Source organism: Mobula birostris, chromosome 15 (assembly GCF_030028105.1).
Source record: "Mobula birostris isolate sMobBir1 chromosome 15, sMobBir1.hap1, whole genome shotgun sequence".
NCBI lineage: Eukaryota > Metazoa > Chordata > Chondrichthyes > Myliobatiformes > Myliobatidae > Mobula > Mobula birostris.
In genome coordinates this window covers 1,296,122-1,321,283 of record NC_092384.1, presented here as the reverse complement: position 1 = coordinate 1,321,283, position 25,162 = coordinate 1,296,122, and the positions used below count along the sequence as shown (strand labels likewise).

The 25,162-nt window shown below is 43.3% G+C and overlaps 1 protein-coding gene across 4 annotated transcripts in view; it reads right to left on the bottom strand.

Annotated features, from left to right (window-relative positions):
* Positions 1-25,162, bottom strand: part of ccdc102a (coiled-coil domain containing 102A) — a 222,378-nt gene that overhangs the window by 160,238 nt on the left and 36,978 nt on the right. For all 4 annotated transcript variants that reach the window (XR_011889222.1, XM_072279224.1, XM_072279226.1 and 1 more), the window contains exon 3: positions 10,224-10,882. Coding sequence is in view for 3 of the 4 variants with exons in the window: in XM_072279224.1 (XP_072135325.1) it covers positions 10,224-10,844 (621 nt within the window). In the remaining variant the exon portion in view is untranslated. The remainder of the gene's footprint in view (positions 1-10,223; positions 10,883-25,162) is intronic.

Below are 25,162 nucleotides of genomic sequence, written 5' to 3'. Positions count from 1 at the left end.
ACGTGTTCTAGATTCCAATCATCACTTTGATTTAAAATTGTAACCTCTGATCTCTATTTACCTGAAATCTCGAATCCCTTAGATACAGTCATAGAGTAGTACTACCAGAAATGGGCCTTTTGGCCCACATAGTCCATGCTAACCTGTCCCATCTACCTGCACTGAACAATAGCTCTCCATATCTTTCTCATCCATGTATCTATTCAAACTTCTCTTAAAATGTTACAATTGAACTTGCGTCGACCACTTCTGCTGGTATCAAGTTTCATCCCCAAGTGAACAAGTTCTCCCTCAGAATTCCTTTAAATATTTCACCTTTCACCCTAAACCTATGATCTTTAGTTTCCCCTCACCTGACCTGAGGGGAAACACCCTGCATGCACTTGCGCTTTCTATAACCTTGCATAATTTTGCACACTTCTACAATGCTTCTGTATTTCCTTGGGAGACAGACATAGTCTACTGAATTAAGGCAAAAAAAAAAGAGCAGTGATGTTATGGACCATACACAGATTACAGAAGAGAAGGTGATTGTGGTCTTTTTCAATATTTTTATTGATTTCTATATAGAAGAATACAGAGTCCAAGAGAATACATATTATAAAACAAAAGAAAAAATATAATAATACCAGATACAGTATATTGAATCACATTAATGAACTCCTTACTCTATATTCATATAGATTAGATTAATTCATGTATTAGAATATAAACAATTTTATATAAAAAAAAATGATCTACACCCACTACCAAAGTCGAAGTTGTTTGGGATAAAAAAAAAGGGAAAAAAACCTTATCAGATAATTAAATATGCTATTAACCAACTTCTGTACTTTAAAAAATCAAAGATTATGAAAATAATTTAAAAATGGCCCCCACAAATTTTGAAAATCTTGGCTAGATTCAGAAATTGAACAACGAATCTTTTCTAAATTTAGGCGTGCCGTAACATCCCACAACCACTGAGCATGATTAGGCGGAACAGCATCCTTCCATTTAAACAAAAGCGCCCTTCTAGCCTTAAGAGGGATAAAAGCCAGAATGTACAAATCAGATGCCTTCAAGATGATATCTTCCCTTCCAACAATACCAAATAGGGCAGTCAAAGGATTAGGCTTAAAATTTACTTTAAAGAGTACAGAAAAATTGTGGAATACTTCCTTCCAATATTTTCCAAGACTTGGGCACGTCCAAAACATATGAATAAATGAAGCTTCTCCATTGTTACACCTATCACAGTAGGGAGATATATCCCTATAATAACAAGATAACTTATCCTTGGTCATATAAGCCCTATGAACCACTTTAAATTGTAGGAGGGAATGACCAGCACATAACGATGAAATATTAACCAATTTAAAAATCTCATTCCAAGCTTCTTCAGAAATTGAAGTCTGTAAATCTTGTTCCCAAAGATCTTTGACTTTGTCTAAAGAATCATTTCTCATTCCCAACAACATATCATAAATATTGCATATTGAACCATTATAAAATGATTTTATATTAAGAATTTCATCTAATACGGTCTTATCAGGACTATTAAGAAATGTATATAATTGAGATCGCAGAAAATCTCTAATTTGTAAGTACTGAAAAAATGGGTTTTTGGTAAACTATATCTAGTTGACAATTGTCCGAACGAGGAAAGACTTCCTCCCACAAACAGGTCCCGGAAACATGTAATGCCCAATCCTTCCCATTGTTTAAAAACTACATCAGTCATAGAAGGCTTAAAAAGATAATTTTAAAAAATGGGACTAGAAAGGGAGAATCTCAATAAACCAAAGTGTTTTCTAAATTGTATCCAAACCCTCAAAGTATGTTTGACTACCACATTTTCAGTTATCTTACTTACGGTTAAAAGAAGTGACGATCCCAAAAGAGAGATAATAGAAAATTTATTAACCAAGTTAGCTTCTAAAGAAACCCACCCGGGACAGTCCTCATGATTAATATTGTATAACCAAAACGTGAGATTCCGTAGATTAGCTGCCCAGTAATGAAACCTAAACATTTGGTGAAGCTAAACCTCCATTCTTTTTAGCTTTCTCGAGATGGACTTCATTCAATCGAGGATGTTTATTTTTCCATATGTAGGGGGATAAAATAGAGTCCAGACAGTCAGAAAAGGATTTAGGAATAAAAACGGGTAAACCCTGAAAGAAGTATGTAAATTTAGGAAAAACATTCATTTTAATAGAATTAATTCGACCAATCAATGATAACGAAAGGGGTGACCAATTTGATATTAAATTCGACCAATCAATGATAACGAAAGGGGTGACCAATTTGATAATGTTCGTTTTATCTAATTTAACAAAGTAAGAAAATTTTCCTCAAATAGGTATTTACAATTCTTAGTAATTGTTACACCCAAATAAGTGAATTGGTTTCTTACAATTTTAAAAGGAAGGTTAACATCAGTTAATGGCAAATTATTCAAAGGAAAAAGTTCACTCTTGTGTAGGTTCAGTTTATATCGAGAAAACTGACTAAAACAAGAGAGTAAAGAAAGGACAGAAGGTAACGAAGTTTCTACATTAGAAAGGTAAAGCAATAAATCATCTGCATAAAGTGAAACTTTGTGGATAGTACCCTTCCGTAAAATACCACTGATATCATTAGATTCTCAAAAAGCAATAACTAAAGGTTCTAAAACCAGGTCAAAGAGCAAAAGACTCAAAGGGCAACCTTGTCTGGTTCCAAGTTGAGGTTTAAATGGTTTAGAATTCTGAGAATTAGTAAGAAACCGAGCAAAAGGAGATAAGTACAGTAATTTAATCCATTGAATGAAGTTGGACCCAAAATTAAATTTTTCTAAAATTTTAAATAAATAATGCCATTCAACCCAATCAAAAGCCTTCTCAGCATCTAAGGGTATCACACACTCCGATATCTCCTTAGAAGGAAAATAAGTAACACTTAATAATCGGCAAATATTAAAATGAGAATATTGATTTTTAATAAAGCCAGTCTGATCGTCAGAAATGATAGATTGCAAGATATTTTCCATCCTACGGGCCAGAACTTTAGATAGAATTTTAGCATCAACATTAAATAAGGAATTGGTCGATATGAAGAACATTCAGTTGGGTTCTTATCTTTTTCTAAGGATAAGCGAAATAGAAGCTTCGTAAAAAGATTGCGGCAACCTACCTGACTTAAAAGAATCTGAAAAAACTGAACATCAATGGGGTATGAGCAAAGAAGAAATTGGTGTCAATTTTATAATATCAGGAAATAACTGAATCAATAAGTTTGCAAAAAATTCCGTAGGATGATCACCTTCAGTTAACTCTTCAAGATCAAGAATTCGTACGTTATTCCTTCTACGTCTGTTTCCTAAATCAGTAATCTTCTGTCGTAGTTCATCGTTAACGTTGGATTGTTTTTCATAAACACTGGGCCAGTGAAAGAGTAGGAGCTCTGAGGCTTTGACTCGAGAGGCTTCGACAAGAAAAGGCGGAGGACAAGCTTGCTCGCAGTTAGTCTTTACAATGCCTCCTGAGACAGTGATGTGCCTCTCATGTGAGATGTGGCAGTCTTGGGAGAACGCCCCTCTCCCGCAGAGTCACATCTGCCAGAAGTGCATATGGCTGGGCGATCTGGAAGACCGTGTAAGAAATCTGGAGCAGCAGCTGGATGACCTTCGACTCATAAGGGAGAATGAGGCAATCATAGATGAGAGCTACAGAGAGGTAGTCACACCTAGGCTGTCGGAAGCAGGTCGTTGGGTGACAGTCAGAGGGGGGAAAGTGAAGGTGAGCAGACAGGTAGTGCAGAGCACCCCTGTAGCCATTCCCTTGAATAATAAGTTTAACCCTCCTGGATACTGTTGGCGGGGACGACTGACCAGGTGTGAGCCACAGTGACAGGGCCTCCGGCACTGAGTCTGACCCGGTGGTGCAGAAGGGTGGGACGGAGAAGAGGAGAGCTGTCGTCTTTGAAGACTCTATACTCAGGGGAACAGACAGGAGATTTTGTGGACGTGAGAAGGACACCCGCATGGTTTGTTGCCTCCCGGGTGCCAGGGTCCGGGATGTCTCTGACCTGGTGCACGACATCCTGGTACAAGAGGGAAAGCAGCCAGAAGTCGTGATACATTTTTGGGAATAACGACATAGGCAGGAAGAGGGATGAGGTCCTGAAGTGTGAGTTTCAGGAACTAGGCAGAAGGCTGAAGAACAGGACCTCAAGGGTGGCGTCCTCAGGATTGCTGCCAGTGCTACCTGACAGTGATGGTAAGAATTGGAGGAGATGGCAGTTGAATGCATGGCTGAGGAGTTGGTGCAGGGAGCAGGGTTTTAGATTTTTGGATCATTGGGATCTCTTCTGAGGAAGGTGGGACCTGTACAGATTGGATGGGTTGGACCTGAGCTCGAGGGGGAGCAATATCCTTGCAGGTAGGTTTGCGAGCATAGTTCAGGAGGGTTTAAACTAATTTACAAGGGGGATGGGACCCGGAGCGATAGAGCAATGAACGAAGTGCATGAAGTAAAGCCAGGTCTAACATATAGAGAGGCTTTGAGGAAAGAGAAGCAGAATAAACGGTGTAAAGACAGTAAGGTAGAAGGGCTGAAGTGTGTGTACCTCAATGCAAGAAGCATCAGGAACAAAGCTGATGAACTGAGAGCTTGGATACATACATGGAATTATGATGTAGTGGCCATTACAGAGACTTGGCTGGCACCAGGGCAGAAATGGATTCTCAGTATTCCTGGATTTCAGTGCTTTAAAAGGGATAGAGAGGGAGAAAAGGGGAGGAGGGGTGGCATTACTGGTCAGGGATACTATTAGAGCTACAGAAAGGGTGGGTAATGTAGCAGGATCCTCTTTTGAGTCAGTATGGGTGGAAGTCAGGAACAGGAAGGGAGCAGTTACTCTATTGGAGGTATTCTCTAGGCCCCATGGTAGCAGCAGAGATACACAGGAGCAGATTGTGAGGCAGATTTTGGAAAGTTGCAAAAATAACAGGGTTGTTATCATGGGTGACTTTAACTTCCCTAATATTCATTGACACCTGATTAGATCCAAGGGTTTAGATGGGGCAGAGTTTGTTAAGTGTGTCCACGACGGATTCCTGTCACAGTATGTGGACAGGCTGACTAGGGGGAATGCCATACTAGATCTAGTACTAGGTAATGAACCGGGTCAGGTCACAGATCTCTCAGCGGGTGAGCATCTGGGGGACAGTGACCACCGCTCCCTGGCCTTTAGCATTATCATGGAAAAGGACAGAATCAGAGAGAACAGGAAATTTTTTAATTGGGGAAGGGCAAATTATGAGGCTATAAGGCTGGAACTTGCGGGTGTGAATTGGGATGATGTTTTTGCAGGGAAATGTACTATGGACATGTGGTCGATGTTTAGAGATCTCTTGCAGGAAGTCAGGGATAAATTTGTCCCAGTGAGGAAGATAAAGAATGGTAGAGTGAAGGAACCATGGGTGACAAGTGAGGTGGAAAATCTAGTCAGGTGGAAGAAGGCAGCATACATGAGGTTTAGGAAGCAAGGATCAGATGGGTCTATTGAGGAATATAGGGAAGCAAGAAAGGAGCTTAAGAAGGGGCTGAGAAGAGCAAGAAGGGGGCATGAGAAGGCCTTGGCGAGTAGGGAAAAGGAAAACCCCAAGGCATTCTTCAATTATGTGAAGAAAAAAAGGATGACAGGAGTGAAATTAGGACTGATTAGAGATAAAGGTGGGAAGATGTGCCTGGAGGCTGTGGAAGTGAGCGAGGTCCTCAATACTTCTCTTCGGTATTCACCAATGAGAGGGAACTTGATGATGATGAGGACAATATGAGTGAGGTTGATGTTCTGGAGCATGTTGATATTAAGGGAGAGGAGGTGTTGGAGTTGTTAAAGTACATTCGGACAGGTAAGTCCCCGGGGCCTGACGGAATATTCCCCAGACTGCTCCACGAGGCGAGGGAAGAGATTGCTGAGCCTCTGGCTAGGACCTTTATGTTCTCGTTGTCCACGGGAATGGTACCGAGGATTGGAGGGAGGCGAATGTTGTCCCCTTGTTCAAAAAAGGTAGTAGGGATAGTCCGGCTAATTATAGACCAGTGAGCCTTACATCTGTGGTGGGAAAGCTGTTGGAAAAGATTCTTGGTGATAGGATCTATGGGCATTTAGAGAATCATGGTCTGATCAGGGACAATCAGCATGGCTTTATGAAGGGCAGATCGTGTCTAACAAGCCTGATAGAGTTCTTTGAGGAGGTGACCAGGCATATAGATGAGGGTAGTGCAGTGGATGTGATCTATATGGATTTTAGTAAGACTTTTGACAAGGTTCCACACGGTAGGCTTATTCAGAAAGTCAGAAGGCATGGGATCCAGGGAAGTTTGGCCAGGTGGATTCAGAATTGGCTTGCCTGCAGAAGGCAGAGGGTGGTGGAGGGAGTACATTCAGATTGGAGGATTGTGACTAGTGGTGTCCCACAAGGACCTGTTCTGGGACCTCTACTTTTCATGAATTTTATTAACGACCTGGATGTGGGGGTAATGATGCAGCTCTGTAAAACTCCGGTTAGGCCAGACTTGGAGTACTGTGTCCAGTTCTGGTCGCCTCACTATAGGAAGGATGTGGAAGCATTGAAAAGGGTACAGAGGAGATTTACCAGGATGCTGCCTGGTTTAGAGAGTATGCATTATGATCAGAGATTAAGGGAGCTAGGGCTTTACGCTTTGGAGAGAAGGAGAATGAGAGGAGACATCATAGAGGTGTACAAGATAAGAGGAATAGATAGAGTGGATAGCCAGCGCGTGTTCCCCTGGGCACCACTGCTCAATACAAGAGGACATGGCTTTAAGGTAAGGGGTGGGAAGTTCAAGGGGGATATTAGAGGAAGGTTTTTTACTCAGAGAGTGGTTGGTGCGTGGAATGCACTGCCTGACTCAGTGGTGGAGGCAGATACACTAGTGAAGTTTAAGAGACAACTAGACAGGTTTGTGGAGGAATTTAAGGTGGGGGATTATATGGGAGGCAGGGTTTGAGGGACAGCACAACATTGTGGGCCAAAGGGCCTGTAATGTGCTGTATTATTCTATTCTATTCTATCTCTGTATTGTGACAAATGTAATAATGGAGAAGCTTCACTCATTCATATGTTTTGGACATGTACGAGTCTTGGAAAATATTGGAAAGAAGTATTTCAAACCTTCTCAGTACTTTTTAAAGTAAATTTCAAGCCTAATCCTTTTACTGCTTTATTTGGTATTGTTGGAGGAAAGGATATTATTTTGGAGCCATCGGATTTGTACATTTTGGCTTTTATGTCTCTCATGGCCAGAAGGACGCTCTTGCTTAAATGGAAAGATGTGGCCCCTCCTATTCACGCCCAATGGTTACGTGATGTGATGTCATGTTTAAATTTAGAGAAGATTCGATGTTCAATCTTTGAATCTAATCAAGAATTTCAAACATTGTGGGGACCTTTTTTGAATTATTTTCAAAACCTTTGATTTACTGTTAAAGCACAGATGATGACTAACAATCTTTTTTTCTACTAATCAGCTTCGGTCTTGGTAGTGGGTTAGGTTTTTTTTATATAATAAAATTATTATTTTTCAATGTTACGAACTTGTACAAATACAGGGTAAGGAGTCTTTATATGTGATCTAGTTTAATGTATTGACATATTTTTTCCTGTATTCTGTACGTGTGGTGTGTGTAATGTAATATATATACACATACACACACACACATTAATAATAAAAATATTGAAAAGAAAAAACTGCTCTTAAGTGTTGAAATCGAGCTCGCTTGTACCACTTGCGCTGACAGCTCAATCCACACTCTCACAACCCTGTGAGTGAAGATGTTTCCCCGTATGTTCCCCTTAAACTTCTCCCCTTTTCATTCTTAACCCATAACCTCTGGTTGTAGTCCCACTCACCCTCAATAGAAAAAGCCTGCTTGCATTTACTTTATCTGCACCCCTTTTAATTTTGTATGCCTCTATTGAATCTCGTCTGAATGTTCTACATTCTGAAGAATACAGTCCTATCCTATTCAATCTTTCCTTATAACTCAGCTTCTCCAGACCCGGCTACGCCCTTGTAATTTTTCTCTGTACTCTTTCAACATCCATTACATCTTTCTTGTAGGTGGGTGACCAAAACCATGCACAATACTCCAAATTAGGCCTCATTAACATCTTATACAAATTCAACATAACTTCCTATCTCTTATACTCAATGCACTCAATGCACCAAAGTGGCAAAACCTCTTAACGACCCTATCTACCTCTGATGCCACTTTCAACAAATAATGCACCTGTATTCCCAGATCCCTTTGTTTTACCACACTCCTCAGTGCCCTACCATTAACTGTGTAGGATCTACCCTGGTTGGTCCTACCAAAGTGCAAAACCTCGCACTTGTCTGCATTAAATTCTAATTACCATTTTTCAGCCCCCTTTTCCAGCCGGTGCAGATCCCTCTGCAAGCTGTGATCATCTTCCTCGCTGTCCTCTGCACTCCGATCTTGATGTCTGGGCATGGAATGGTAGGCATTCCTTATCCTCGTATTATAATGGTCTAGAGTGTTGGGGCCTCTGGTGCTACTTCATATGCTGATAGTAATTGGGCAAGGATTTCGTTGAAGACCCTATGATTTGAAATGCATCGGGATGGACTGTTTCTTGTTTGGAGATGACATGATGCAGTATCTGAAGCACCTGATTACAGTCAGCTGTTGGTGGTATGTAAATTGCGGTCAGGATCATGGAGAATTCCCAAGTAAGTAGAGTGGACGGCATTTGACCCTTAGATGTTCAAGGTCAGGGGAACATGAGCTTGAACAAAACTGCCACATCGCAGCACTACCGAAAATTCATCATGAATCACACCTCCACCCTTTACCTTTTCTGAATCAGCAGTTTGGTCCATCCTTTGAATCAAGAAGTCTTTAGGTCTGATCACCGTATCTACTATGTTCAGAGTAAGCCATGCCTCAACAATCTCTCATTTCCCTCTGATACATCAAATTTGCCCTCAGGTCCTCAATTTTATTCTCCAGAGCCTGCATATGTGCTAACAAGATGTTGGGTAGAGGTGGTCTCATTTCTCTGTGTTTCAGCCTGGCTCAGAGTACCCCCTTCCTACCTCGCTTCCAGCCATGGTGATGAATCTTTGTCCACCTAAAGGTGCTGTATCATCCTGCTTGAGAGTAACTCCACTGAGCCCTTCAGGAGATTGTGAAATTTGTAGTTCATTAAGTCGATTTAAAAGTACATTGCTTATAGGGAATCCCATGCTGTAGATTGCAGTGAGAGTAATTCAAAAGTGTTATTTAGGAGTATTATATGTAGTCCACAAAATGTTGCCAAGATAGACTGGATGTGGAGAGGATGTTTCCTGTATTGCAGTTGTCTCAAACTGGAAGGCACAGTCTTAGAACACAAGGATATCCCTTGAAAACAGAGATGAAGAGGAATTTCTTTAGCCAAAAGATGATGAATCTGTGGAATTAATTTTCACAGATGTCTATGAAGGCCAACTCATTAGGTACATTTAAAGCAAAAGTTGATAGGTGCTTTGTTAGTAAAGGCATCAAAGGTTACCTGGAGAAGGCAGAGAAGGGGATTTGAGAGGGATGATAAATCAGCCATGATTGAATGGTGAAGCAGAGTAGATGGGCATATTCGCCTGATTCTGCCCCTATATCTTATGGTCTTATACAAGTAAACAAAGTGTGATTGAGAAACAAGTCCAGGTTGTCAGATTGTAGTTAATCAGTGATTACAGCTTCTTCGTTGCACTGTTCGATCAATAACCAGGATAAGTAACTGACACTTAATGCTTGAGAACACCTTCTGAATGAAAATCCAGCAAGAATACAACCCGCACATCTGGTTGCTCTGTGCATCAAGGTGTTGAATGGCTGTATGGGGTATCTTAGATGTCATTTGTCAAAGCAAACCAGGATGGATTGGTCATCTCTGAATTCGTCCTGCACAAAGCTTGCTGATGTTCACTGCACCATCGGTGGCAAGTTTCTGGTGCATATTTTGACACTTGGTAATACTGATCATTGGAAATGAACTGAACTGCACAAATTTGTGGTCACTTCCAATACAGGAATTTCAGGTTATCTAGAGAGACAAATGTGAAGTAAGTGGCAGCCTCGATGAAGGCTGATATTAATCCTTCAGACACACAAGTGATAGCCCTTACAGCTGCAGGGACCATATCAACATGTTCCAAGAAGCTTACCTTGTTTTTAAAAGTTTTCTCTGTTCCAACATCTCGCACTGGTTCCTGCTCTGCAATATTGGAGATTACGCTCTCCTTTGAAGAAACCAGTTTATTATCCACCGTCTCTTCATTGTGCTGACTATTCTTTATGCGCACAGTCTCCAACCTCAGCTGCTCATTCTCGTTGAACAGCTCCTGCTTTTCACGTTTCACTGCTGTTAACTCTTTGTTGACCGCCTCCAGCTTCTGTCTCAGCAGTCTCACCTCTTCCCTGGACTTATTTCTCTCTGCTCGTACCTTGCTCCACTTTTCACGCCAGTTTGCAGTACAGTCTGACCACCAGCGCATCGTCTTCTCCATCTGAGCTGCCCGGGCTCGAGCCTCTTCCAGCTCTCGCAGCCGCAGCTCCTCTTGGCTCTCCCAGTCATTATCCAGGCAGAGTGCGAGCTGCGGGCTTGGAGTCTGCCTCCTGATCATGGAAGTTGCTGGAGAGCACATTCTCTCAGGCTGCAGTCTAAAGCTTGGCTGACCATGGGTGCTAAGTGGTGGAGACTTGCTCAGAGGCCCAGTTTCCACTATCAAGGACTCACTACTCTGATTCATCTTCAGAAGAGATTTCTGCAGGTGACGAGCCGTCATTACAGCCCGCTAACTTTGAACTCCATCCCTGCCGATACCTAGACAGCAAGGAACAGACACATGGCACGATATTAGAAAAAGGAGCAAATCTGCTGCCCACTCCAAGCACACTTTCCAATTACCGGATCTAATGCAGGGAAATAGGATTAGTGGAGCTGGACAAAATGTCTGCAATGGTGGCTGAAAGGCCTGCTTCTAAACTGCGCAACTCTGACTTGATGGTACAGGGTTCGCCAGGCAATGGCAACTGTGAGATTACTGGTGACTTTGAAATAGTGAGCCAATCTAAACAGAGGTGGGAGGGGTGAGGAAGAGGACTGCTGAACACTGCCACCAACAATCCAATGTGGAGGTACACTGTCACTAAGTCAAACTCAAAGTAACACCATAAGAGTGTAGTCGTTCACAGTTCAGATAGGTATAGTGCAAAGGGAGTGACCATTAAATGATCGGGTCACAACCAATACCCATATCACACCAGGCTCAAAAGGCATCCGAATTATAGAAGGGCTGTACTGGATCTGGTATTGGGTAATGAGCTTGGCCAGTGGGTGAATAGTTAGGATACAGTGACCACCACTAGTTAAATTTTAAGATATTTATAGTTAAGGATAAGCATGGATATTGTGGGAGCATATTAAACTGGAGCAGGGCAAATTAGGAGAACATTACACAGGAACAGTTGTTTATGGGCAGCACAACATCTGACATGTCGTGGGTGTTTAAATAACAACTGAACAGAGTACAGGGCGAGGATAACACGGTGACAGAACTTTGGATGCTGCAAGGTAATGCATTTAGTCAAGAAGAAAAAGGAAAAGTGCGTAAAGCTTTGGAAACTGGAATCAAACAAAGCCTTGAGGATTATAAAGAAGCCGGAAAAGAACTGAAGAAGGGAATTAGGAAAGCCAAGAGAGCATGAAAAGTTCTTGGCAAGTAAGAATAAAGAGAATCCCAAGAAATTAAGCTGAATCCCAAGACATTGTTTGCACTCATCTGGGGCAAGAAGATAACTCGGGAGAGCAGGGATCACTCAAGGATAAAGCAGGGCTCTTTTGCTTGGACGTGAAGGATTAAATCATAGAGTCAGGCTCCGTGGCTCAAAATTGAAGGGGGCAGAAGAGGTGAATTGTATGATAGGGGATTCATTGGTTAGGGGAACAAACAGGAGATTCCGTAGATTCTCCTGATATGTGCAAACAATGTCTTGGGATTCAGCTTAATTTCTCGAGTTTCTCAGATAGTCTGGTTCCTCCCGAGTACCAGGGTCAGGGACATCTCGGATCAAGTCCACATCACTCTTAAGTGGACATGATCCACATCAGTATTAACAACATGGGTATGAGAGGTGACAAGGTCTGCTAGTGAGGACAGAAAGAGGAAGATCATACAGTTTAACACATGGCTCAGGAGATGGTGCAGGAGGGAATGTTTCAGATTTTTTGGATCATTGGACTCCCTTCCAGGAAAGGTTGAACCTGTACAGAAGGGACAGTTTGCATCTGAACTGAACTGGCTCTAATATCGTAGCAGAATGATCTGCTAGTACTGTACAGAGGTGGTGGGGGGGGGGGGGGCGTTAAACTAGAGTTGCAGGGGGATAGAAACCACAGCATCAGAACAGTGGTAAAGTTGTGTAGAAAGGTGTTAAGCCTACAAAGGAAGTCAGGAATCAATAGGTTGATGACGGTGGGCTAATGCTTTGAGCTGTGTATATTTCGAAGCAATGAGTATTTTGGACAGGTGCATGAGCTTAGGGTATGGATCAGCATGTGGAATTATGGCAATGCAGTCATTAGTAATATGTGGTTGCAGGACGGGCAGGACTGGCAGCTGAGTGTTCTGAATTTCTGTTGTCTCAGATGTGATTAAAGGATAAGAGGTGGCAACTCTAGTCAGGGAAAATGTCACAGCAGTGCTCAGTCAGGGCAGACTGGAGAGCTTGTCTAATCAATATCTAATCGTCTATTTGACTGGGGCTTCCACGCTGTAAAAGGACTGGAAGGAAAACATTTGTCAGAAGTATTCAGGAAAGTTTCCTTAATCAGTACCTAGAAGCCCAACTAAAGGGAGTATGATACGAGATCTCCATGTGAGAATGAGATTGGACAGGTGACAAATGTGTAGAGGAACACTTTCAATATAGTGATTAGAATGCCATTAGTTTCATGGTAATTATGGAAACAGATGGGTCTGGTCCTCAGGCTGAGATTCTAATTTAGAGGCCAATTTTGATGGTAGCAAAAGATATCTAGCAAATGTGGACCGCAACAGATGTACTTCGTAAGTGGCAAAGGTGTACGTTTCTGGCAAAGGTGTATTTTGAGTGTATGCATGTTCCTATCAGAATAAAAGGTAAGGTTAACAGGTTTAGGGACTAGTGGTGCTCCTCAGGGCTCAGTATTAGGACTGCCACTTTTCACATTGTTTGTCAATGACTGGTTATGGAATTGATGGCTTTGTGGCAAAGTCTGCGGATGATACAAAGATAGGTAGTGCTGGGAAAGCAGTGCAATCGCAGCAGGACACACAAATTGGGAGAATGGGCAAGAACATGGAAGATGGAATACAGTGTCAGGAAATATATGATAATGCATATTGGTAAAAGTAGCACAGGTGCAGACTATTATCTAGATGGAGAGAAGGTTCAAATACCAGAGATGCAGAGGGACTTGGGAGTCCTCATGCAAGACTCTCAGAAGGTTCATTTACGGGTTGAGTCTGTGGTAAAGAAGGCAAATGCAATGTTGGAATTTATTTCAAGGGGAATAGAACAGAAACGCAAGGGGATAATGCTGAGGCTTTATAAGACACCAGTCAGCTGCACTTGGGGTATGGTCAACAGTTTTGGGCCCCATATCTCAGAAAAGATGTATTGTCATTGGAAAAAGTCCAGAGCAGGTTCACGAGGATGATTCCAGGAATGAAGGGGTTAATGTATGTGGAGCCTTTAGTAGCTTAGGCCCTGTACTCATTGGAATTTAGAAGAATAAGAGGTGATCTCATTGAAACCTATCGAATGTTGAAAGGACTAAATACAGTGGATGTGGAGAGGATGTTTCCTATGGTGGGGGTATCCTGAAGTAGAGGGCACAGCCTCAAAATTGAGCGGTGACCTTTTAGAACAGAGGTTAATAGCATTTTTTTTTTAGCCAGAGTAGTGAATCTGTGGAATGCTCTGCCAAAGACTGCAGTGGAGGCCAAGTCCATGGGTATATTTAAGGCGGAAGTTGATTACTTCCTGATCGATGAGGGTACCGAAGGATATGGCGAGAAGTCAGGTGTATGGAGTTGAGTGGGTTCTGGGATCAGCCATGATGGAATGTAGGAGCAGGTTCAACAGGCTGTATGGCCAAATTCTGCTCCTACGTCTTATGGTCTTATGGACCAGCACTGGGACCATTGCATATTCCTACTATCGATGCAGCTATCTAAACTTCTCTTAAATATTGAAATCGAGCTTGCATAGACCACTTGTGCTAGCAGCACATTCCACTCTATCACGATATTCTGAATGAAGTTTCCCTCGTGTTCCCCTTAAACTTTTCACCTTTCATTCTTCAGCCATGGTCTCTGGTTGCAGTCCCACCCAATCTCAGTGCAAAAAGCCTGCTTGCACTTACCCTATCTACATACCTCAATTTTGTATACCTCTATAAAAAATCTCCTCTCAATCTGCTATGTGCTAAAAATAGTCCTAATCTATTCAATCTTTCCTTATTACTCAGGCCCTCCAGACCCAGCAACATTCTTGTTCATTTTCTCTGTACTTTTTCAACCTTGTTTATATCTTTCCTGTAGGTAGGTGACCAAAGCTGCACACAATACTCCTAATTAGGCTTCAACAACGTCTTATACAACTTCAACATAACATCACATCTTCTGTATTCCACACGTTGATTATGAAGGCCAATGTGCTGTTTTTACAACCCTATCTACCTGTGATGCCATTTTCAATGAATTATGTACCTGTATTCCCAGATCCCTTTGTTCTACCACACTCCTCAGTGCCTTACTGTTCACTGGGCAAGACCTACCTTGGTTGGTCCTGCTGAAATACAAATCCTTGCACTTGTCTGCATTAAAGTTCATCTGCCATTATTCAGCCCGATTTTCCAGCCATTCCTACACTATCTGAAGAATTACTCCATGAATGCCAATGTGGTTTCTGGCCATCTAGAGGTCATGATCTTCACAGTGTGGCAACTACAGGAAAAACGCCATGAACAAAGGCAAACCTTGTACTTAGCTTTCATAGGCATTTAATACAGTATATTCACAAACAAGAGAAAGCCTGCAGGTGCTGGAAAATCCAAGCAACACCACAAAATGCTGGAGGAACTCAGCAGGCCCTGCAGCAACTATGGAAAAAAGTACAGAAACGTTGACTGTACTCTTTTCTATAGATGCTACCAGGCCTGCTGAATTCCTCCAACATTTTGTCTATGATACAATAGATTGCCAAGCTCTCAGGCATACGTTTTCCAGACATGGCTGTCCTGTATGAATAACTGAGGCTACTGCATGATGGTATGTCAGCCACAGGACTCAGTAACAGTGGCTCTGAATCAGAACCTTTAACTGTCAAGACAGGGGTCAAACATTGCATCATTACACCCACTCTATTACTGCCATCCTTCGCCTCATTGGCCAAGACCTACCACAGGGAATCCAAATCATAGAAACATAGAAACTAGGTGCAGGAGTAGGCCATTCGGCCCTTCGAGCCTGCACCGCCATTTATTATAATCATGGCTGATCATCCAACTCAGAACACCGCCCCAGCCTTCCTTCCATATCCCCTGACCCCCGTAGCCACAAGGGCCATATCTAACTCCCTCTTAAATATAGCCAATGAACTGGCCTCAACTGTTTCCTGTGGCAGAGAATTCCACAGATTCACCACTCTCTGTGTGAAGAAGTTTCTCCTAATCTCGGTCCTAAAAGGCTTCCCCTCTATCCTCACCAAGGCCTTGTACAACTGCAGTAGTACCTCCCTGCTCCTGTACTCGAATCCTCTCGCTATAAATGCCAGCATACCATTCGTCTTTTTCACCGCCTGCTGTACCTGCATGCCCACTTTCAATGACTGGTGAATAATGACACCCAGGTCTCGTTGCACCTCCCCTTTTCCTAATCGGCTACCATTCAGATAATAATCTGTTTTCCTATTTTTGCCACCAAAGTGGATAACTTCACATTTATCCACATTAAATTGCATCTGCCATGAATTTGCCCACTCACCCAACCTATCCAAGTCACCCTGCATCCTCTTAGCATCCTCCTCACAGCTAACACTGCCACCCAGCTTCGTGTCATCCGCAAACTTGGAGATGCTGCATTTAATTCCCTCATCCAAGTCATTAATATATATTGTAAACAACTGGGGTCCCAGCACTGAGCCTTGCGGTACCCCACTAGTCACTGCCTGCCATTCTGAAAAGGTCCCGTTTATTCCCACTCTTTGTTTCCTGTCTGCTAACCAACTCTCCACCCACACCAATACCTTATCCCCAATACCATGTGCTTTAAGTTTGCACACTAATCTCCTGTGTGGGACCTTGTCAAAAGCCTTCTGAAAATCCAAATATACCACATCCACTGGTTCTCCCCTATCCACTCTGCTAGTTACATCCTCAAAAAATTCTATGAGATTCGTCAGACATGATTTTCCTTTCACAAATCCATGCTGACTTTGTCCGATCATTTCACCGCTTTCCAAATGTGCTGTTATCACATCCTTGATAACTGACTCCAGCAGTTTCCCCACCACCGACGTTAGGCTAACCGGTCTATAATTCCCCGGTTTCTCTCTCCCTCCTTTTTTAAAAAGTGGAGTTACATTAGCCACCCTCCAATCCTCAGGAACTAGTCCAGAATCTAACGAGTTTTGAAAAATTATCACTAATGCATCTACTATTTCTTGGGCTACTTCCTTAAGCACCCTGGGATGCAGACCATCTGGCCCTGGGGATTTATCTGCCTTCAATCCCTTCAATTTACCTAACACCACTTCCCTACTAACATGTATTTCGCTCAGTTCCTCCATCTCACTGGACCCTCTGTCCCCTACTATTTCTGGAACATTATTTATGTCCTCCTTAGTGAAGATATGTATCATGTATAGAATGTTTTAGTTAAATCATGTATAGAATGGACAACAGGCTTTTCAACCTCAACTGGCTCAAAGCCAAGAACAAGGTCACCACCACCAATATCACAGAGCTTCAGTATGCAGACGACAATGCCATCGCAGTACACTTGGAGGAAGACCTCTACTGTATCCTGAATGCCACTGCCAAGGCATATATAGCCCTGTGTCTTGTTTGGAATATCAAAAAAGTCACAGGTCCTGTATCAGCCACCAGCCACTTATCTAGTCCTCCATAAAATTTGACAATATCACCCTTGAAAATGTAGACCACTTTCCCTACCTTGGCAGCATCCTCTCCTCAAAAGCAGACCGATTCAGAGATCAACCACCACCGACTGGAGGTTATGCAAAATTAACTAAAACAGTCTGTGAAGACCACAACCTACAGGGTCAAACAAAACTTTTGGTTCATAGAGCAAATGTCCTTCCTACATTATTCTATGGAGCTGAACAATAGACCATCTTCAGAACATAGCTGAAAATCCTTGATCAGTACCACCAAAGAACCTTATGAAAGATTGAGGATCAGCTAGAAGGACAAACTCACACCAGTGTACTGGAAGAGACCAACACTGAAAGCATTTCCACCATGGTAAAGCAACATCAACTCCAGTGTAAAGGTCATGTCATTCATATGCCTAATTCACATCTCTTCAAACAGATCCTTTACTCCCAGTTGAAGGAAGGCCAGTGAGCTCCTCCTAGTGAGCAAAGGAAACACTTCAAAGATAACATCACAAACATCCTGAAGAAATCCAAAATGACATCTCAAAACATGGAAGACATTGCAATCAATAGATGCACCTGGAGGAAATCTGTTCAAGAGGGAGCTGTGCTGCATAGTGGTGACCTCTGCTGTGTCACAGAGAAAAAGTGACAGCTATTAAAGGAGAGAATGAACAACCAAAAGACCCAACCACTGAACACTGCACTAGAACATGTGAATTCTGGATTGGCCTTTACAGCCACATAAGAACCCACCAACAGACAACCCCTTAGGAGAACATCTTACTTGACTCAAGTAATTGCACTAAGAGGAGCAGATACATTTTGGATCAGCATTTAGATAGGCATCTGGATGGCCATTTGGTATTTCCAATTGGAGGGCCATTTTTCCCAAGAAATATACTCAATCTCCTGATTTATGAAGGCCAATATGCCATAAGATTTCTTCACCACCCTGTCAACCTGCAACTGTACATTCAGGGAAATCAAACAGTAGAGCACAGTGTAGATCTTTCAGCCCATGATGTCCCAACCTTTCAACCTACTCCAAGATCAATACAACTCTCTGTAATGTTGAATCAGATTTGTGGGGCCAGCAAGTGCAACAGGAAATGCATCAACTTCAAAAAGATATGTTAAACATTTATTTACGAATAGTAAAAATTCGACCAAACATTTATGTTCTCCAATTTACAGACAATACAAAGCTGAATATTTAACACACATAGAAACATAGAAAACCTACAGCACAACACAGGCCCTTTGGCCCACAATGCTGTGTCGAAGATGTACCTACTTTAGAAATTACCTAGGGTTACCCACAGCCCTCTATTTTTCTAAGGATCATGTACCTGTCCAGGAGTCTCTTAAAAGACCCCATCATATCCACCTCCACCACAGTCGCTGGCAGCCCATTCCATGCATTCACCACTTTCTGCGTAAAAAACTTACCCCGACATCTCCTCTGTACCTACTTCCAAGCACCTTAAAACTGTGCCCTCTCATGTTATCCATTTCAGCCCTGGGAAAAAGCCTCTGACTATCCACACAATCAATGCCTCTCATCATCTTATATACCTCTATCAGGTCACCTCTCATCCTCCAAGGAGAAAAGGCCAAGTTCACTCAACCTACTTCTTCAGCGGTTTGATCGAGGCACAACTGCACAAGCACGTGGACGTCAGCCAGTTAGAACAGCGAGAAGATTTTAAAAGGAGACAGCTTTATAAAGAGGACATCAGGGGTGTGGAAGGCAGAACAGAGGGAGACAGAGCAGGAGGGCATTGGTTCAACGGCGTTTGGGCGATAACGGGTCGAGGCGAGGCAAGTTGCCTACAGACAGGCAATGTGTGTGAGGCCAGTGTCCGTGCTGGGTGTCAGATGTGGGACTCCCAGCCTCCCGGACGGCCATATCTGTACCAGGTGCATCCAGCTGCAGCTCCTTAGGGACCGCATTAGGGAACCAGAGATGCAGCTCGACGACCTTCGTCTAGTTAGGGAGAGTGAGGAGGTGATAGATAAGAACTATAGGCAGGTAGTCACACCAGGGCCTCGGGAGACAGATAGGTGGGTAACAGTCAGGACAGGGAAGGGCTGGAGTCAGATACTAGAGAGTACCCCTGTGGCTGTCCCCCTTAACAATAGGTACTCCTGTTTGGGTACTGTTGGGGGGAGATGGCCTACCTGGGGGAAGCAACAGTGGCCGTGCCTCTGGCACAGAGTCTGGCCCTGTGGCTCAGAAGGGTAGGGACAGGAAGAGGCTGGCAGCAGTAATAGGAGACTCTATAGTTAGGGGGTCAGACAGGCGATTCTGTGGACGCAGGAAAGAAACATGGATGGTAGTTTGCCTCCCAGGTGCCAGGGTCCGGGATGTTTCTGATCACATCCACGATATCCTGCAGTGGGGGGGAGAACAGCCAGAGATGATGGTACATATTGGTACCAACGACATAGGTAGGAAAAGGGAGGAGGTCCTGAAAGCAGACCACAGGAAGTTAGGAAGGAAGTTGAGAAGCAGGACCACAAAGATAGTAATCTCGGGATTATTGCCTGTGCCATGTGACAGTGAGTATCAGAAAAGAATGAGACGGAGTATAAATACCTTGCTGAGGAATTGGAGCAGGGGGAAAAGGTTTCAAATTTCTGGATCTGGGACCTCTTTTGGGGCAGGTGTGACCTGTACAAAAAGGATGGGTTGCACTTGAATCCCAGTGGGACCAATATCCTGGCAGGGAGGTTTGCTAAGGCTATTGGGGAGAGTTTATACTAGAATTGTTGGGGGGTGGGAACTGAACTGAAGAGACGGAGGAAGAGGCGATTGGCTCACAAATAGATAAAGCTTGTAGACAGTGCGAGAGGGAGGACAGGCAGGTGATAGAGAAGGATGGCTCAGACCGATGGTTTCAGATGTGTCTATTTTAATGCAAGAAGTATTATGAACAAAACAGGTGAGCTTAGAGCGTGGATCAGTACTTGGAGCTATGATGTTGTGGCCATTACAGAGACTAGGATGGCTCAGGGGCAGGAATGGTTACTTCAAGTGCCAGGCTTTAGATGTTTCAGTAAGGACAGGGAGGAAGGCAAAAAGGTGGGGGCGTGGCACTGTTGATCAGAGATAGTGTCACGAACGCAGAAAAGGAGCAAGTCATGGAGGGATTGTCTATGGAGTTTCTGTGGGTGGAAGTTAGGAACAGGAAGGGGTTAATAACTCTAGTGGGTGTTTTTTATAGCCCATCCAATAGTAACAGGGACATTGAGCAGATAGGGAGACAAATTCTGGAAAAGTGTATTAATAACAGTGTTGTCATGGTGGGAGATTTTAATTTCCCAAATATCGATTGGTATCTCCCTAGAGTGAGGGTTTGGATGGGGTGGAGTTTGTTAGGTGTGTTCAGGAAAGTTTAGAAGGGTAGGAAAGTTAGGAAAGAGGCTGAAGAGAAGGACTTACAAGTTGGCAATCTCAGGATTACTCCCATTGCAGTGTCATACACTAGTGCAGACCGGAATAGGGTAACAATGTGGATGAATGAGTGGCTGAGGAGATGGTGCAGGGGACAGGGCTTCAAGTTCTTGGATCATTGAAACCTTTCCTCAGGAAAGGTGACCTTTAGGAGAGGGACAGGTTGCACCTCAACTGGGAGGGAGCAGATACCCTGGCCATGAGGTTTGCTAATGCTACTCGGGAGAGTTTAAACTTGTTTTGCAGTTGGCTGGGAACTAGAGCACCAGGTCAGTCAGTGAAGGATTGGATTGAAAGGTAGATGCCAGGGAAGTATAGAAAGGCAAAATCGAAATAACAGGTATGATGGGTTGGATAGTTTAAAATGTGTGTATTTTAATGCTGGGAGTATTATGGGTAAAGGTGATGAAATGAACGTGGGTGAACATGGAACTTGGAACATGAAGGTAACAATCACATTGAGGGGATTGTGGTACATACTCCCCAGCAGCCAACAAGACACTGAGGTTTCAGAAGGGGAAATCTTGCCTGGCAAACCTGCCGGAAATCTTCGAGGAAATAACCGGCAGGTTAGACAAAGGGGAGTCAGTGGATTTTGTTCACTTGTATTTTCAAATGACCTTTGACAATGTGCCTCACATGAGGCTGTTAAGCAAAATAAGATCCCATGGTACAATGGGAAAGATACAAGCATGGACAGAAGATTGACGGATCGGCAAGAGGAAAAGAGTGTGAACAAAAGGGGACATGAGTGGTGTTCCACAGGTGTTGGTATTGGGACCACTTCTTTTCACGTTTACTGTCAACAATTTGTATAACGGGATTGGTGGCTTTGTGGCCATGTTTGCAGACAACATGTAGACAGGTGGAGGGGCAGCTAATGCCTATGAAGCGGGGAGTCTGCAGAAGGACGTACACAGATTAGGAACATAGGCAAAGAACTGGCAGAGGACTATAGTATAGAGAAGTGTACGGTCATGCACTTTGATAGAAGGAACAAAAGTGTAGACTGTTTTCTAAACATGGAAAAAAAAATTAGAAGTCTGAGGTGCAGAGGGATTTGAATCCTTGTGCAGGAAACCCTTAAGCCTAACTTGTAGATTGATTTAGAGATAAAGAAGGTAAATGCAAGGTTAACATATCAAAGCAAGAATGTAATGCTGAGGCTTTATAAGGCATGGCCAGTTGGAATATGGTGAGCAGTTTTGTGATCTTTATCTTTTAGGCATTGGAGAAGGTCCAGAGGAGGTTCAGGAGAATGATCATTCTGGAGAACGAGAATGAAAGGGTTAACATATGAAGAGCATTTGATAGTACTTGGTCTGTACTCACTGGAGTTAACAAGAATAAGAGGGGATCTCATTGAAACCTATGTAATACCAAAAGGTCTAGACCAGAGGTTCCCGATCTGGGGCACATGAACCCCTTGCTTAATGGTATTGGTCCATTGCATAAAAGAGGTTGGGAACCCCTGATCTTGAGTGTGTGGATGTGAAGATGTTGTTTTATTTATTATTTATTTGTTTGTTTGTTTATTGACATACAGTGCAGAGTATGCCTTCCAGCCTTCGAGCAACACCACCCAGCATTCCCCCAATTTAATCCTAGCCTAATCACAGGACAATATACAATGATCAATTAACCAATCAACCGGTATGTCTTTGGACTGTGGGAGGAAACCGGAGCACCCGGAGGAAACCCAAACAGTCACAGGGAGAATGTACAAACTCCTTAGAGGCAGTGGCAGAAATTGAACCCAAGTTGCGTACTGTAAGGTGAAGTGCTAACCACTACGCTACCGTGCCGACTGTATAGTGTAGACCCAGCGGGCACAGCCTCAGAATACAACCTTAGAACAGAGATGAGGAGGAGTTTCTTTCAGCAGAAGGTGGTAAATCTGCAGAATTCATTGCTACAAAAGGCTATGGAGGCTAAGTCACTGCCTATATTTGAAGTGGAGGTTGATAGGTTCTTGATTATTAAGGACATCAAATGTTACAGGGGGGAGGAAGAAGAACGGGGTTGAGAGGGATAATAAATCAGCCACGATGGAATCGCCAAACACCCTAATCCTTTTCCTATGGTCAAAATAATTGAAGTGGCAAGTGGAAAGGACTTTGGGTCCAGTGACCATAACTAAAATAGTTATGGAAAAAGATTGCACAGATCCACAGGTTAAATCCTGACCTGGAGCAGGGCCAGATTTTAGGATCTAGCTGGCATTGACATGGTTACTGCAAAGCCAAAGGAACAGCGGGCAAGAGGTTTTTAAAAGGATCATACAAGCAGTCAACAATTCCTGTTAGGGTGAAATGTACAGATATCAAGTTCAGGGAACCTTGGCTAATGAGCGATATTGAGGCTGTAGCAAGAAAAAAAAAACATGCATCACTTTTCAGATACTGGTACATAGTACCAAATGATTCCACTGATGAATATATGTAACCTTAAGGGTGTGCTTAAGAGGGAAATCGGGACAAAAAGGTTCAATATGGATTTAGCAGGTAAGGTCCAAGAGGTTCTTGTGTTAATAGTAAAATGGTGACCAGGGAGGGACTAAGTCCTCTTCCAGACCTTCAGAGCTGCCTATATGGAGCCACAGGAGATGGCTGAGATTTTTTAATGTCTATTTCTCCTTGGTGTTTACTAAGGATATGTAGTGAGGTCTTGGAACATATGCATATCACAAGGAAGGAGGTACTTGTAGCCTCGAAGCACATTAAGATGAGCTTGACCAAGTGCTTCCCATGTAAGCCATGGAAGAAATTGCCAAGGTCCTTGTAGAACTATCTGTTGCATCATCAACCACCGGTAAAATTCCAAAAGACTGAAGGGTGGCCAATACAATTCCGATGTTCTGGAAGAGTAACAATAACAGGACAGAAAACCACAGGTCAGTCAGCCTGACTTCAGTTGTAAGGAAGTTACTGCAGGGAATTCTGAGAAACAACACTTAGCTGGTCAAAGACTGATCAGAAATAGCCAGCATGGTTTTGTGAGTAGGAAGTCATGAGTGCGAATCTTGGAGTCATGAAAAGGACAGCACACAAATAGACCCATCAGCCCATCTAATCTGTGCCGAGCCATTTAAACTGCTGTGACAAAAGAGGGTTACAAAAGTACCCATAGACTAAAATGTTAACTGTCCTGTGCTGGCACCAGTGGGGTCAACAGTTGATCTGCCACCTGTCTTCAGGAGAGAGAGAGATACGTAAGACAATGGAGCAGCATTTGGAAATGTTAATGAAGAGACGAGAGAGTTTAACGGAAGGAGACACCGGTCTGAGTATTGTCAAGACCGGCTCCTTTTGAACCCTGAACTGTTTGAAGTGTGATGGACAGGCGATACCCCAGCAGGGGGATAAAAAGGGGCAGGTTCGCTGAAACACCACACACAACTCCACGAGGTAACGAGACCCTGAAAGCGGTGTGCCCCCCCGCCCCCCCCCCCACTAGTTGGTGGGAGTATGTTGGAGGTCTGATCACGGGACCAGCCCTAGACGCACAGACTAGAAAGGTATGGATCGGCGGGAACCTGGTGTGTGTGTCCACCCTTGCCTGGGTGCTGGGTTCACTGCAGAAGAACGATCGTATCTGGAACGGAGGGGTCACAGTCGGTGACCTCAGAAGACATTACAAAGGGCTCGCCCGAAAGCTGACTGCGAGGAATATTGAAGGTCTGTTTGGAATCCGATTTGAATATTCATTCATTCTCTCTCTCTCCCCCCACCCCCAACGGCACAACAGTGATTACTGTGAACTGAACTGAACTCAATTGAACTGAACTTTGCGTCACTTGAAACTGGTCATTTACCCCTAGACAGCGATAGAGCTTGATTAATCCTATTATCCTAGTTCTGTGTACATGTGTTTATTCATTGTTAACCTGTTGCATTTTATATCCTTACTATTAGAGTACTGTGTTGCTTATTTCTTTAATAAAACTTTCTTAGTTCCAGTAATCCAGACTCCAACTGAGTGGTCCATTTCTGCTGGTTTGGCAACCCAGTTACAGGGTACGTAACATAAGTGGGGTTCTCGTCCGCGATTTCGAACGCTAAATTTGGGACGGGGTAAGTTGATTGGGTTAAAATTCCCAAAAGAAAGAAAAGGCAAACAGCAGAAATGGAGGTTGAGGAATTTCTAAAGGCGCCGACCTTGGAGGCATTAGAGGATGCCAGGAAAGCGGAACTGGCAGCTGTGGCCAAACAGTTGAATCTTGTTAAGGGGAAGCCGACAATGAGGAGAGAGGAGATACACAGAGCTATAGTAGAGCACTATGTATCTAAAGGTGTGTTTCCCCAAGGGGAGCTGGAGGTGATATCTATTGGAAAACCTGGTGGAGACGCAGTACAGATGCAGCTTGAAAAACTGACACTCGAGCACGAGTTCCGGGTACGGCAGCTAGAACACGAAGAGAAACAGAGGGAAAGGGAATTCGAGCTGGAGAGGTTAAAGATGATGGCAGCGCAGGGGCCC